The sequence below is a fragment of the Salvelinus namaycush genome, unplaced genomic scaffold (genome assembly GCF_016432855.1).
Source record: "Salvelinus namaycush isolate Seneca unplaced genomic scaffold, SaNama_1.0 Scaffold165, whole genome shotgun sequence".
Lineage (NCBI taxonomy): Eukaryota > Metazoa > Chordata > Actinopteri > Salmoniformes > Salmonidae > Salvelinus > Salvelinus namaycush.
Window position 1 is genome coordinate 58,352 of NW_024058397.1, and position 13,636 is coordinate 71,987.

The 13,636-nt window shown below is 44.5% G+C and overlaps 1 protein-coding gene across 1 annotated transcript; it reads left to right on the forward strand.

The window, feature by feature from the left end:
* Nucleotides 1–3,704: 3,704 nt before the first annotated feature.
* LOC120037250 (GTPase IMAP family member 4-like) lies at nucleotides 3,705–8,470 on the forward strand (the record flags this gene model as incomplete). Its single annotated transcript, XM_038983424.1, has 2 exons — nucleotides 3,705–3,786; nucleotides 7,719–8,470. Coding segments are annotated over exons 1-2 (834 nt in total), but the record flags the coding sequence as incomplete, so codon positions are not given.
* Nucleotides 8,471–13,636: the final 5,166 nt, after the last annotated feature.

Here is a 13,636-nt window from a genome sequence, read left to right on the forward strand (position 1 = left end):
TAGTACACTACTTTAACCAGGACCCTAGTACACTACTTTAACCAGGACCCTAGTGCACTACTTTAACCAGGACCCGAGTACACTACTTTAACCAGGACCCTAGTACACTACTTTAACCAGGACCCTAGTGCACTACTTTAACCAGGACCCTAGTACACTACTTTAACCAGGACCCTAGTGCACTACTTTAACCAGGACCCTAGTACACAACTTTAACCAGGACCCTAGTGCACTACTTTAACCAGGACCCTAGTGCACAACCTTAACCAAGACCCTAGTACACTACTTTAACCAGGACCCTAGTGCACTATTTTAAACAGGACCCTAGTACACTACTTTAACCAGGACCCTAGTGCACTACTTTAACCAGGACCCTAGTGCACTATTTTAAACAGGACCCTAGTACACTACTTTAACCAGGACCCTAGTGCACTATTTTAAACAGGACCCTAGTGCACTACTTTAACCAGGACCCTAGTGCACTATTTTAAACAGGACCCTAGTGCACTATTTTAAACAGGACCCTAGTGCACTACTTTAACAAGGACCCTAGTGCACTACTTTAACCAGGACCCTAGTGCACTACTTTGACCAGGACCCTAGTGCACTACTTTAACCAGGACCCTAGTGCACTACTTTAACCAGGACCCTAGTGCACTACTTTAACCAGGACCCTAGTGCACTACTTTAGCGCCCCCTTTTTCTCAGACTTTTCTTCACGCAAATGTTGGTGATTTGGGCCTGTTCTCGAGAAGGCAGTATATCCTTTGCGTCGGACTCGTTAAATAAAAAACCTTCATCCAGTTTGAGGTGAGTAATCGCTGTTCTATTATCCAGAACCTCTTTTCGGTCATAAGAGACGGTAGCAGCAACATTATGTACAAAATAAGTAAAACATTTTTGAAACAACGCAAAAAAAGTATCAACATTTCCCAGTTGGTTAGGAGCCCGTAAAACAGCAGCCATCCCAGTTAGTTAGGAGCCCGTAAAACCGCAGCCATCCCAGCTGGTTAGGAGCCCGTAAAACAGCAGCCATCCCAGTTGGTTAGGAGCCCGTAAAACGGCAGCCATCCCAGTTGGTTAGGAGCCCGTAAAACGGCAGCCATCCCAGTTGGTTAGGAGCCCGTAAAACAGCAGCCATCCCAGTTAGTTAGGAGCCCGTAAAACCGCAGCCATCCCAGCTGGTTAGGAGCCCGTAAAACAGCAGCCATCCCAGTTGGTTAGGACCCCCTTAAAACGGCAGCCATCCCAGTTGGTTAGGAGCCCGTAAACAGCAGCCATCCCAGTTGGTTAGGAGCCCGTAAACAGCAGCCATCCCAGTTGGTTAGGAGCCCGTAAACAGCAGCCATCCCAGTTGGTTAGGAGCCCGTAAACAGCAGCCATCCCAGTTGGTTAGGAGCCCGTAAACAGCAGCCATCCCCTCCAGCACCAGAAGTAAACTAACTCACTCTGGATCAGACCGTCTGCTAAATTACATAACATTTAAAAACATGAAAAAAATATTTGAGGTTCTAGACAGCATTTTGTTTCTCTATAAACTGAGCAGGACAGTTATGACTAAAACATTTACATTAGAAGACCTAGGCAACTATGAGCCTTAGTGCCAGTCTGTTTGTGGTATCATTAAATCTCCTTCTCACTCATCGTCATGGCTTGATAGTGATCAATGGAGTTGGAAAGAGAACAAACTGATCTGGGACCAGGCTAGACAACTACATAGTTACATTTGAAAATGTTTTATTTGCTATTTTAACTTGTCTTTGTCCAACACATTTCATTTTACCCAGAGATGTGGCTAATCCAAGGTTGAGTTGTCAGAGGAGGTTGATAATAGTGACACCCAATCAGAATTCAGCCTCTGCCTGTCCTGAGGTGAATTCTTTCTCTCATTGGCTAGAAATGACTAGTTACAGGTGAAACGAAACTTAACTCGGACTATAAGGTGCAGCACATAGCTTCAGCTCTCACAGTCACAACAGGGGACAACAATTAACAGATACGTGCAACTACACTAAAAGTGAGTATTCAACTTAACAACCTTACTGATTAAATGTACAACAATGTATTGTAATAACTGTAGCACAATATTGAGTAAACATTTTATTTATACCAGGTTTGTTGACATTGATGCATACATAATCAAACGATGACATCACTAGACATGTCAAGACAATAATTAATTATTAATTATTAATTAATATTGTATAACAATGAAAGGAGAATTATGTTTTTCACTTTTACCTTAAACATTTATCTTGTTTTATTGAAAAGAAACCAGAGGGTCTGGGACAAGGTAGTGCAGCACAGGTCCAGGTCTATGATATTTACCTAAGAGAGTTCAAGGGTTAAGTAGCCTGCAGTAATCATCAGCTAGATTCAGCCACGGTCCGATAGTTTTTTTCTGGAGGGGATGGTCGGGGGGCCGGAACATAATTACAAATCATTTGTAGACTACAAATTGACAGCAAGAAGCCCAAACAGATATGTTTGACTAAAACATAATAATTTCATAACTTGCTTACATTTGTGTACGATCACATCTCTATGTTATTCGTGAGACTACATGGGAACAGATTTCTTAAATACAAATGTATTGGAGCCGATTTCCTCGTGTTGTTTCAGTCTTAATGTTCTGCTCATAAAAATTGGTGGGACAAATTAAACCACCTGCGGGCCAAATTCAGCCTGTGGGCCACGAGTTGGGTAACCCTGCTATATATCTTATTGAAGTGGGCAAACCTGGAGTCAACACACCTTATAGCAGGTTGTTGTTGTGAGGAACTGACCTGCAGGTTTCTTGGTACTGAGGGACACACCTGCAGGTTTCTTGGTACTGAGCATCTCCATTCATTTGGGGCCTGTTTGGTGACTTTGAGTGCATTCCTGACTGACTACATTGATGATGCATGACAGATATTACAACGCCTGGATAGGTATTTTACATACCAGCCAGAGGAGGCTGGTGGGAGGAGCCATAGGAGGGATGGCTTATTGTAATGGCTGGAATGGAATACATTTAATGGTACCTACACATCAAACACATGGAAACAACGTGTTTGACACCATTCCAGCCATTACAATGAGACCCTCCTCCTATATATTCTCCCACCAGCCTCCACTGATATCAGATATCCACATCATATGCTGTAGCAATCTGGTGCCCGACAGCACAGTTGATGATGTGGCATGCAACCAATGGTTGATGCAATGAAACTCCTGTGCAGGGAACCACGATCATACTTTAGCCCCAGCTAACACACCTGGCTCCAGTAATCAACTAATGATGGTCTTCAGGTTAGAATGTAATTAGTTGAATCAGGTGTATTAGCTGTAGGGCTGGGGGTACCGTGTGACACCAATCAGGCCCCAGAGAATTGGAGTTGCCCATCTCAGGTGTACAGGAACTGGTCCATCTGGTCCCAACACACTGCAGAATGTCAACTGTAGAATGATAAGCATGTTTAGAATGTCATTTGACACCCCCTATATGAGTACATTATGTTCACCTGATATAGGTTACGTTGTTAGGGAATGTACTTTGTTTTACAACAGTTACACCACATAGCATCAATCTTCTTATAGTTCACATTGTTTTAAAGTGAAATAGCTGAGAAAAAATTCCAATTTAGTTTATGTGGACTTAGTTTTTGTCATGAGGTTATCGTCTGTTTCTGATTGTTTTTGATTGGCCGACTGTAAAAGCAATGGAACGAGGAAGAGGAGGGACTCTGAAGATTCTGTTCCTGTTGACACTCTGTCTGCAAGCCTTCACTGGTCAATGCCAAGGTACAGTACACAAACCCGCGTACACACACACATGCAAGCACGTACACACACCAGGGCAATGCACAGACCTTTCAGGGGCAGGTGCTCAAAATTAAAATTAAAATAAAAATTGCCTCTGTAGTGTACATTTTAAAGGTTATTTATTTCTGCAACAACACACTCAGTTCAGTGCCTCCTAAAGACATGATTGACATGGGGAAAAGAGGGCGGGCTATCAGCTGATCATTGATGTTGATGATTGATGTTAATCTGCTAGTTAGCTTTATTTATTTCACTGATTGTAATTTACCTTTTTTTTTTCTTACCCTCTCTGCTGCTCCTATTAGCCTATCAGACTGAATACAGATGATAATGTAGGCTAAATCAAGTGTTAAACAAATGTTAAGGTCTCTCAAGCTGGGCGTCTCCTTACAGGGCAGACTGGGAAACAAGCACAACCAGTAGACGGGGTGGGGGGCGTTGAACTTGACAACTTGCGAGCGGTGGGTTCTGAACAACAATGGCAGACACATTTGTAAAATGGCACCGGAAGGAATGGCAGCAGTTTTACGGGCGCCCAACCAATTGTGTTATTATGTGTTTTTTCCCGCAATATTCGTAAATTATTTTGTACATAATGTTTCTGCAACCATATCTTATGGCAGAAAAGAGCTTCTGGATATCACGATCACTCACCTCGGATTAGACAAAGATTTTTTCAACAACAAGCAGGACTCACACGATATTCTCCAAACACCCGGCAGGTCCGACATCCCATTTATTTGCAAGAGGAAGCGACGCAGGTACAGAGGACAAAGAGCCGGATGCCTCGTCCGGACCCGCAGAAGGCAACTAGGAAAGCTGCCGTTACCGTCAATATTACTCGCCAACGTGCAATCATTGGACAATAAATTAGACGAGGTACGACCGCGAATATCCTACCAACGGGACATCAAAAACTGTAATATCCTATTTCACGGAATCGTTGCTGCATGACGACATGGATATTCAGCTAGCGGGATACACGCTGCACCGGCAGGATAGAACAGCACACAGTAAGATGAGGGGGGGGGGGGGCGGTCTGTGCATATTTGTAAACAACAGCTGGTGCACGAAATCTAAGGAATTCTCTAGATTTTGCTCGCCTGAAGTAGAGTATATTGTGATAAATTGCAGGCCACACTACTTGCCTAGAGAGTTCTCAGCTATACTTTTCGCGGCTGTTCATTTACCACCACAAACAGATGCTGGCACTAAGACCGCACTCAGTCAGCTGTATAAGGAAATAAGCAAACAGGTAACCACTCACCCAGAGGCGGTGTTCCTAGTGGCCCGGAGACTTTAATGCAGGGAAACTTAAATCAGTTCTACCAAATCTCTATCAACATGTTAAATGTGCAACCAGAGGGAAAAAAATCTAGATCATATGTACTCCACACACAGAGACGCGTACAAAGCTCTCACTCGCCCTCCATTTGGTAAATCCGACCACAACTCTATCCTCCTGATTCCTGCTTACAAGCAAAAATTTAAGCAGGAAGCACCAGTGACTCGGTCTAAAAAAGTGGTCAGATGAAGCAGATGCTAAAATACAGGACTGTTTTGCTATCACAGACTGGAAAATGTTCCCGGATCCTTCCGATGACATTGAGGAATACATCACATCAGTCACTGGCTTTATCAGTAAGTGTATTGAGGACTTCGTCCCCACAGTGACTGTACGTACATACCCCAACCAGAAGCCATGGATTACAGGCAACATTCACACTGAGCTAAAGGGTAGAGCTGCCGCTTTCAAGGTGCAGGACTCTAACCCGGAAGCTTACAAGAAATCCCGCTATGCCCTGCGACGAACCATCAAACAGGCAAAGCGTCAATACAGGGCTAAGATTGAATCATAATCCACCGGCTCCGACGCTCGTCGGATGTGGCAGGGCTTGCAAACTATTACAGACTACAAAGAGAAGCACAGCCGCGACCTGCCCAGTGACACGAGCCTACCAGATGAGCTAAATCACTTCTATGCTCACTTCGAGGCAAGCAACACTGAGGCATGCATGAGAGCATCAGCTGTTCCGGACGACTGTGTGATCACGCTCTCCATAGCCGACGTGAGTAAGACCTTTAAACAGGTCAACATACACAAGGCTGCAGGGCCAGACGGAATCCTAGAACGTGTGCTCCGGGCATGTGCTGACCAACTGGCAGGTGTCTTCACTGACATTTTGAACATGTCCCTGATTGAGTCTGTAATACCAACATGTTTCAAGCAGACCACCATAGTTCCTGTGCCCAAGAACACAAAGGCAGCCTGCCTAAATGACTACAGACCCGTAGCACTCACGTCCGTAGCCATGAAGTGCTTTGAAAGGCTGGTAATGGCTCACATCAACACCATTATCCCAGAGACCCTAGACCCACTCCAATTTGCATACCGCCCAAACAGATCCACAGATGACACAATCTCTATTGCACTCCACACTGCCCTTTCCCACCTGGACAAAAGGAACACCTATGTGAGAATGCTATTCATTGACTACAGCTCAGCGTTCAACACCATAGTACCCTCAAAGCTCATCACTAAGCTAAGGAACCTGGGACTAAACACCTCCCTCTGCAACTGGATCCTGGACTTCCTGACGGGCCAACCCCAGGTGGTGAGGGTAGGTCGCAACACACCTGTCACGCTGATCCTCAACACTGGAGCTCCCCAGGGGTGCATGCTCAGTCCCCTCCTGTACTCCCTGTTCACCCACGACTTCATGGCCAGGCACGACTCCAACACCATCATTAAGTTTGCAGACGACACAACAGTGGTAGGCCTGATCACCGACAACAACGAGACAGCCTATAGGGAGGAGGTCAGAGACCTGGCCGGGTGGTGCCAGAATAAAAACCTATCCCTCAACGTAACCAAGACTAAGGAGATGATTGTGGACTACAGGAAAAGGAGCACCGAGCACGCCCCCATTCTCATCGACAGGGCTGTAGTGGAGCAGTTTGAGAGCTTCAAGTTCCTTGGTGTCCACATCACCAACAAACTACAATGATCCAAACACACCAAGACAGTTGTGAAGAGGGCACGACAAAGCCTATTCCCCCTCAGGAAACTAAAATGATTTGGCATGGGTTCTGAGATCCTCAAAAGGTTCTACAGCTGCAACATCGAGAGCATCCTGACCGGTTGCATCACTGCCTGGTACGGCAATTGCTCGGCCACCGACCGCAAGGCAATTCAGAGGGTAGTGCGTACGGCCCAGTACATCACTGGGGCAAAGCTGCCTGCCATCCAAGACCTCTACACCAGGCAGTGTCAGAGGAAGGCCCTAAAAATTGTCAAAGACCCCAGCCACCCCATTCATAGACTGTTCCCTCTACTACTGCATGGCAAGCGGTACCGGAGTGCCAAGTCTAGGACAAAAAGGCTTCTCAACAGTTTTTACCCCCAAGCCATAAGTCTCCTGAACAGGTAACCAAATGGTTACCCGGACTATTTGCATTGTGTGCCCCCTCCCAACCCCTCTTTTACACTGCTGCTACTCTCTGTTTATCTTATATGCATAGTCACTTTAACTATACATTCATGTACATACTACCTCAATTGGCCTGACCAACCAGTGCTCGGACTATTTGCTTTGGCTATCTGCATTGTGTCCCACCACCCGCCAACCCCTCTTTTTACACTACTGCTACTCTCTGTTCATCATATATGCATAGTCACTTTAACCATACCTACATGTACATACTACCTCAATAAGCCTGACTAACCAGTGTCTGTATATAGCCTTGCTACTCTTATTTTCAAATGTCTTTTAACTGTTTTATTTCTTTACTTACCTACACACACACATACCTTTTTTTCACACTATTGGTTAGAGCCTGTAAGTAAGCATTTCACTGTAAGGCACGCGACAAATAAACTTTGATTTGATTTATCTTGTCTGTTTTCACAGATTCAGGGCATTCCTCTGAACTGAGGATTGTTCTGGTGGGGAACACTGGATCAGGGAAGAGTGCAACAGGAAACACCATCCTGGGGAGAAAGGTGTTTAGAGATGCCTTCTCCCTTGAGTCTGTGACTGATCACTGTGAGAAACAGAGTGGAGTGGTGGATGGGAGGAAGATTGATGTCATCGACACCCCGGGGCTCTATGACACAACAATGTCTCAAGACAAGATGAAAAGTGAAATAGAAAAGGCCATCTACATGTCAGTCCCAGGACCCCACGCCTTCCTGCTGGTGATCAGACTGGGGAGGTTCACAGAGGAGGAGAGGAACACTGTGAAGTGGATCCAGGAGTTCTTTGGAGAAGAAGCATCAAAGTACACCATCATTCTGTTCACCGGTGGAGACCAGCTGGAGGACGTATCAGTGGAGGACTTTGTGAATGACAGTCAGGAGCTTAAGAAACTCGTCAAGGTCTTTAAGGGCAGACATCATGTCTTCAATAATAAAAAGAAGAATGACATCACTCAGGTCACAGAGCTGCTGAAGAAGATAGATGAGATGGTGATGAAGAATGGAGGACAACACTACACCAATGAGATGTACCAGGAGGCCCAGAGGAAGATCAAAGAAGAGGAGGAGAGGAAGAAACAGGAAGAGGAGAAGAGAGGACAGCAAGAGAGGGAGAAACTGGAGGGGGAGATCAGGAAACGTGAAGAGAAGGTGAGAGAGGAGGAGGAGAGGAAGAAACAGGAGAAGGAGAAGAGAGGACAGGGGGATAAGGAGAAACAGGAGAAGAAGGAGAGAGATGAGGAGATCAGGAAGAAGGAAGAGGAGAGACTGAAAAAGTTAAAGGACATATCAGGAAACATTGTTGGACTGGTAGCAACTGGTGTCACAGCCATTGTAGCAGGACCAGTAGCTCTTGCAGTTGGAGCTGCTGTACTTGCAAAAGAGGCAGTTGAATATGTATTTGATTATTTCACAATTTTCTAATTAAGCAAAAATGAGGAAGAGGTGGCAGTGTGAAGTACCACTCTCTTCCTCATCTTAATGTCAAGTAGTAGCAGTAGATTAATACTGTACAATGACAACTATCAGCGATTGTTCAACACTTTATAATATGATCAGTTATTTAACATGTTTATTACGACACTCCCTCCCTGGTCTGTGTTCTCCCTCTAGCCTTTCTCTACTCTTCCTCCCTGGTCTGTGTTCTCCCTCTAGCCTTTCTCTACTCTTCCTCCCTGGTCTGTGTTCTCCCTCTACCCTCCCTCCCTGGTCTGTGTTCTCCCTCTACCCTCTCTCTACCCCCCCCCCCCCCAAGTCTGTGTTCTCCCTGTACCCTCCCTTTACCCTCCCTCCCTGGTCTGTGTTCTCCCTGTACCCACCCTCTACCCTCCCTCCCTGGTCTGTGTTCTCCCTGTACCCACCCTCTACCCTTCCTCCCTGGTCTGTGTTCTCCCTCTACCCTCCCTCCCTGGTCTGTGTTCTCCCTCCACCCTCCCTTCCTGGTCTGTGTTCTCCCTCTACCCTCCGTCTACCCTCCCTCCCTGGTCTGTGTTCTCCCTCTATCCTCCCTCCCTGGTCTGTGTTCTCCCTCCACCCTCCCTCCCTGGTCTGTGTTCTCCCTCCCTGGTCTGTGTTCTCCCTCTTCACTCCCTCCCTGGTCTGTGTTCTCCCTCTACCCTCCGTCTACCCTCCCTCCCTGGTCTGTGTTCTCCCTCTACCCTCCCTCTACCCTCCCTCTCTGGTCTGTGTTCTCTCTCTACCCTCCCTCCCTGGTCTGTGTTCTCCCTCCACCCTCCCTCCCTGGTCTGTGTTCTCCCTCTACCCTCCCTTCCTGGTCTATGTTCTCCCTCTGTTCTTCCTCCCTGGTCTGTTCTCCCTCTAGTGTCAGACTTAGGGTAAAACACCACATGATTAACACAGTGAGTAATGTTGTAATATACTGTACTGTACCTCATTACTGTATTTCTACTGTACGTCATTACTGTATGTCTACTGTACTTCGTTACTGTATTTCTACTGTACTTCCTAATCCAGGGGAAGGGACTGTCAGACAATTATTACTGAAATAATTACAGTAGAGGAGCTAATAGAGGGATTTTTATTGTATAATTACATTTATGTATGTTTATTCCACTCATGGGTATTTGAAAATTTGTCTCAGCAGTTTGTGCATTAAATTGAAAGATAATCGATAATAGTAAAAGATAATAGTCTTCTGCCTCAGTTTGTATGATGGCTATTTGTGTAACGGCATTCGTCTTCCTTCTGAGGAGGAGAAGTTTGAAGGATCGGAAGACCAATGCGCAGCGTGGTAATTGTTCATCTTATTTAATGAAAGTGAACACTACAAAGTACAAAACAACAAAGTAAAAACCGAAACAGTCCTATCTGCTGCAGACACACAAAGACAGAAAACAACCACCCACCCAAAACACAATAGAACACAGGCTACCTAAATATGGTTCCCAATCAGAGACAATGACTAACACCTGCCTCTGATTGAGAACCATATCAGGCCAAACGAGAAACCCCACATAGAAACAGAAAACATAGATCATACCCACCCAGCTCACGCCCTGACCACACTAAAACAAAGAAAATACAAAAGAACTATGGTCAGTACGTGACAATTTGCATATACTCCAGAATGTTATGAAGAGGGATCAGATGAATTGCAATTAATTGCAAAGTCCTTCTTTGCCATGCAAATGAACTGAATCCCCCAAAAACATTTCCACTGCATTTCAGCCCTGCCACAAAAGGACCAGCTGACATCATGTCAGTGATTCTCTCGTTAACACAGGTGTGAGTGTTGACGAGGACAAGGCTGGAGATCACTCTGTCATGCTGATTGAATTCGAATAACAGACTGGAAGCTTCAAAAGGAGGGTGGTGCTTGGAATCATTGTTCTTCCTCTGTCACCCATGGTTATCTGTAAGGAAACACGTGCCGTCATCATTGCTTTGCACAAGAAGGGCCTCACAGGCAAGTATATTGCTGCCAGTAAGATTGCACCTAAATCAACCATTTATTGGATCATCAAGAACTTCAAGGAGAGCGGTTCAATTGTTGTGAAGAAGGCTTCAGGGCGCCCAAGAAAGTCCAGCAAGCGCCAGGATCATCTCCTAAAGTTGATTCAGCTGCGGGATCGGGGCACCACCAGTACAGAGCTTGCTCAGGAATGGCAGCAGGCAGGTGTGAGTTCATCTGCACACACAGTGAGGCGAAGACTTTTGGAGGATGGCCTGGTGTCAAGAAGGGCAGCAAAGAAGCCACTTCTCTCCAGGAAAAACATCAGGGACAGACTGATATTCTGAAAAAGGAACTGAAAAAGGAACTCTGATGAATCCCTGATCATCTCTGATGAATCCCCTTTCCGATTGTTTGGGGCCTTTGGAAAAAAGCTTGTCCGGAGAAGACAAGGTGAGCGCTACCATCAGTCCTGTGTCATGCCAACAGTAAAGCATCCTGAGACCATTGCTTCTCAGCCAAGGGAGTGGGCTCACAATTTTGCCTAAGAACACAGCCATGAATAAAGAATGGTACCAACACATCCTCCAAGAGCAACTTCTCCCAACCATCCAGGAACAGTTTGGTGACGAACAATATCTTTTCCAGCATGATGGAGCACCTTGCCATAAGGCAAAAGTGATAACTAAGTGGCTCGGTGAACAAAACATAAATATTTTGGGTCCATGGCCAGGAAACTCCCCAGACCTTAATCCCATTGAGAACTTGTGGTCAATCCTCAAGAGGCGGTTGGACAAACAAAAACCCACATTCTGACAAACTACAAGCATTGATTATGCAAGAATGGGCTGCCATCAGTCAGGATGTGGCCCAGAAGTTAATTGACAGCATGCCAGGGCGGATTACAGAGGTCTTGAAAAGAAGGGTCAACAGTGCAAATATTGATTCTTTGCATCAACTTCATGTAAATGTAAATAAAAGCCTTTAACACTTATGAAATGCTTGTAATTATACTTCAGTATTCCGTAGTAACATCTGACAAAAAAATCTAAAGACATTGAAGCAGCAGACTTTGTGAAAATGTATATTTGTGTCAATCTCAACATTTTTGGCCATGACTGTACAGTGCCTTGCAAAAGTATTCATACCCCCTTGGATTTCTTTAAATTTTATTGTGTTACAAATAATACATATATATATATATCAATATATATATGTCAACAATCTACAAAATAATACTCTAATGTCAAAGTGGTAGAAAATGTTTACCTTTTTTAAAGATGAATACAAATTAGATAACACAAATATAGTCTTGACATGTCACGCCCTGGCCATAGAGAGGCTTTTATTCTCTATGTTGGTTAGGTGTGACTAGGGTGGGCATTCTAGTTTCTTTATTTCTATGTTTTCTGTTTCTATGTTTTGGCCGGGTATGGTTCTCAATCAGGGACGGCTGTCTATCGTTGTCTCTGATTGGGAATCATTCTTAGGCAGCCTGTTTTTCCACCTTAGTTGTGTGTAGTTGTCTGTGTTAGTGGCCTGTATAGCCCTAGTCAGCTTCACGTTAGTTTTTGTTGTTTCTTGGTTTTGTTGGCGACATTCATAAATAAAAAGAAATGTACGCTGACCACGCTGCACCTTGGTCCGGTCATTTCCCTGACGACGATCGTGACATTACATAAGTAATCAGCTCCAATAAAGACATCAGAAATAAAGAACATCTCAATAAAGAAAGAGTTAATAAAGAAAAAACCTTGAAAGGAAAGGGGGATACCTAGTCAGTTGTACAATTGAATGCATTCAACTGAAATGTGTCTTCCGCATTTAACCCAACCCCTCTGAATCAACCCGGAAGGTTGCTGGATCAAATCTCAGAGCTGACAAGGTAAAAATCTTTCGTTCTGCCTCTGAACAAGGCAGTTAACCCACTGTTCCCCCGAATAAGTATGTGTATTCAAACTTTTGATTGGTACTGTATACATTCATACAATACTTTAGGACCTCTTAAATATAATGCATGTGAATGTTATGCAGGACTATGGTAGATGAAGGAACCAGCATATCTGTTCAGAGAGTGTTTATCTGGTCAATATGGCAGAGTATGGCAGAGTAGTATTACACACACACTTCTGTCACCTATGAATTCCCGAAAACATCAGTAGCGATATCATTAGGTTTGGCAGCAGGATCCATTTCACTGGACACTGACTTCTGATAGGGAGGGGAAAGCAACTAATGATTCGGATGAAGAATCTACGTTTTTTGAAAATGTCTACAAATGAACAGTAGTGTAAACTTCTCTGTCACTTCAGATTCAGATCAACTTTATTATCCCACCAGGGGGAAATTCATGTGGTCACGTGCTTAAAAAGACAGTACATAAAACATAAAAACACAGAAACTACACAAAATAATTAATTCAAAGTGCTATAGCTAAAGTCTCTTTCCCCTTGTCCGGGGGATGAGTATGTCCTGCAAAATCTTTTCAAGTTTTAGGAGGATGAGTTTTCTGCACAGGTTGGTGTCTGATTCTTGATCTACTAATTATCCTTCTCGCCGTCTTAATCAAGCACTGAAACTTGATTTGGTCTTGCACTCGCATGTTTCCGAACACGCAGATCAGACTAAAGGACAGTACACTCTGCAGGACAGATTTACAGAACATATCAGACTAAAGGACAGCATACTCTGCAGGACAGATTTATAGAACAGATCAGACTAAAGGACAGCACACTCTGCAGGACAGATTTATAGAACAGATCAGACTAAAGGACAGCACACTCTGCAGGACAGATTTATAGAACATATCAGACTAAAGGACAGCACCCTCTGCAGGACAGATTTATAGAACATATCAGACTAAAGGACAGCACATTGTGCAGGACAGATTTATAGAACAGATCAGACCAAAGGACAGCACACTCTGCAGGACAGATTTATAG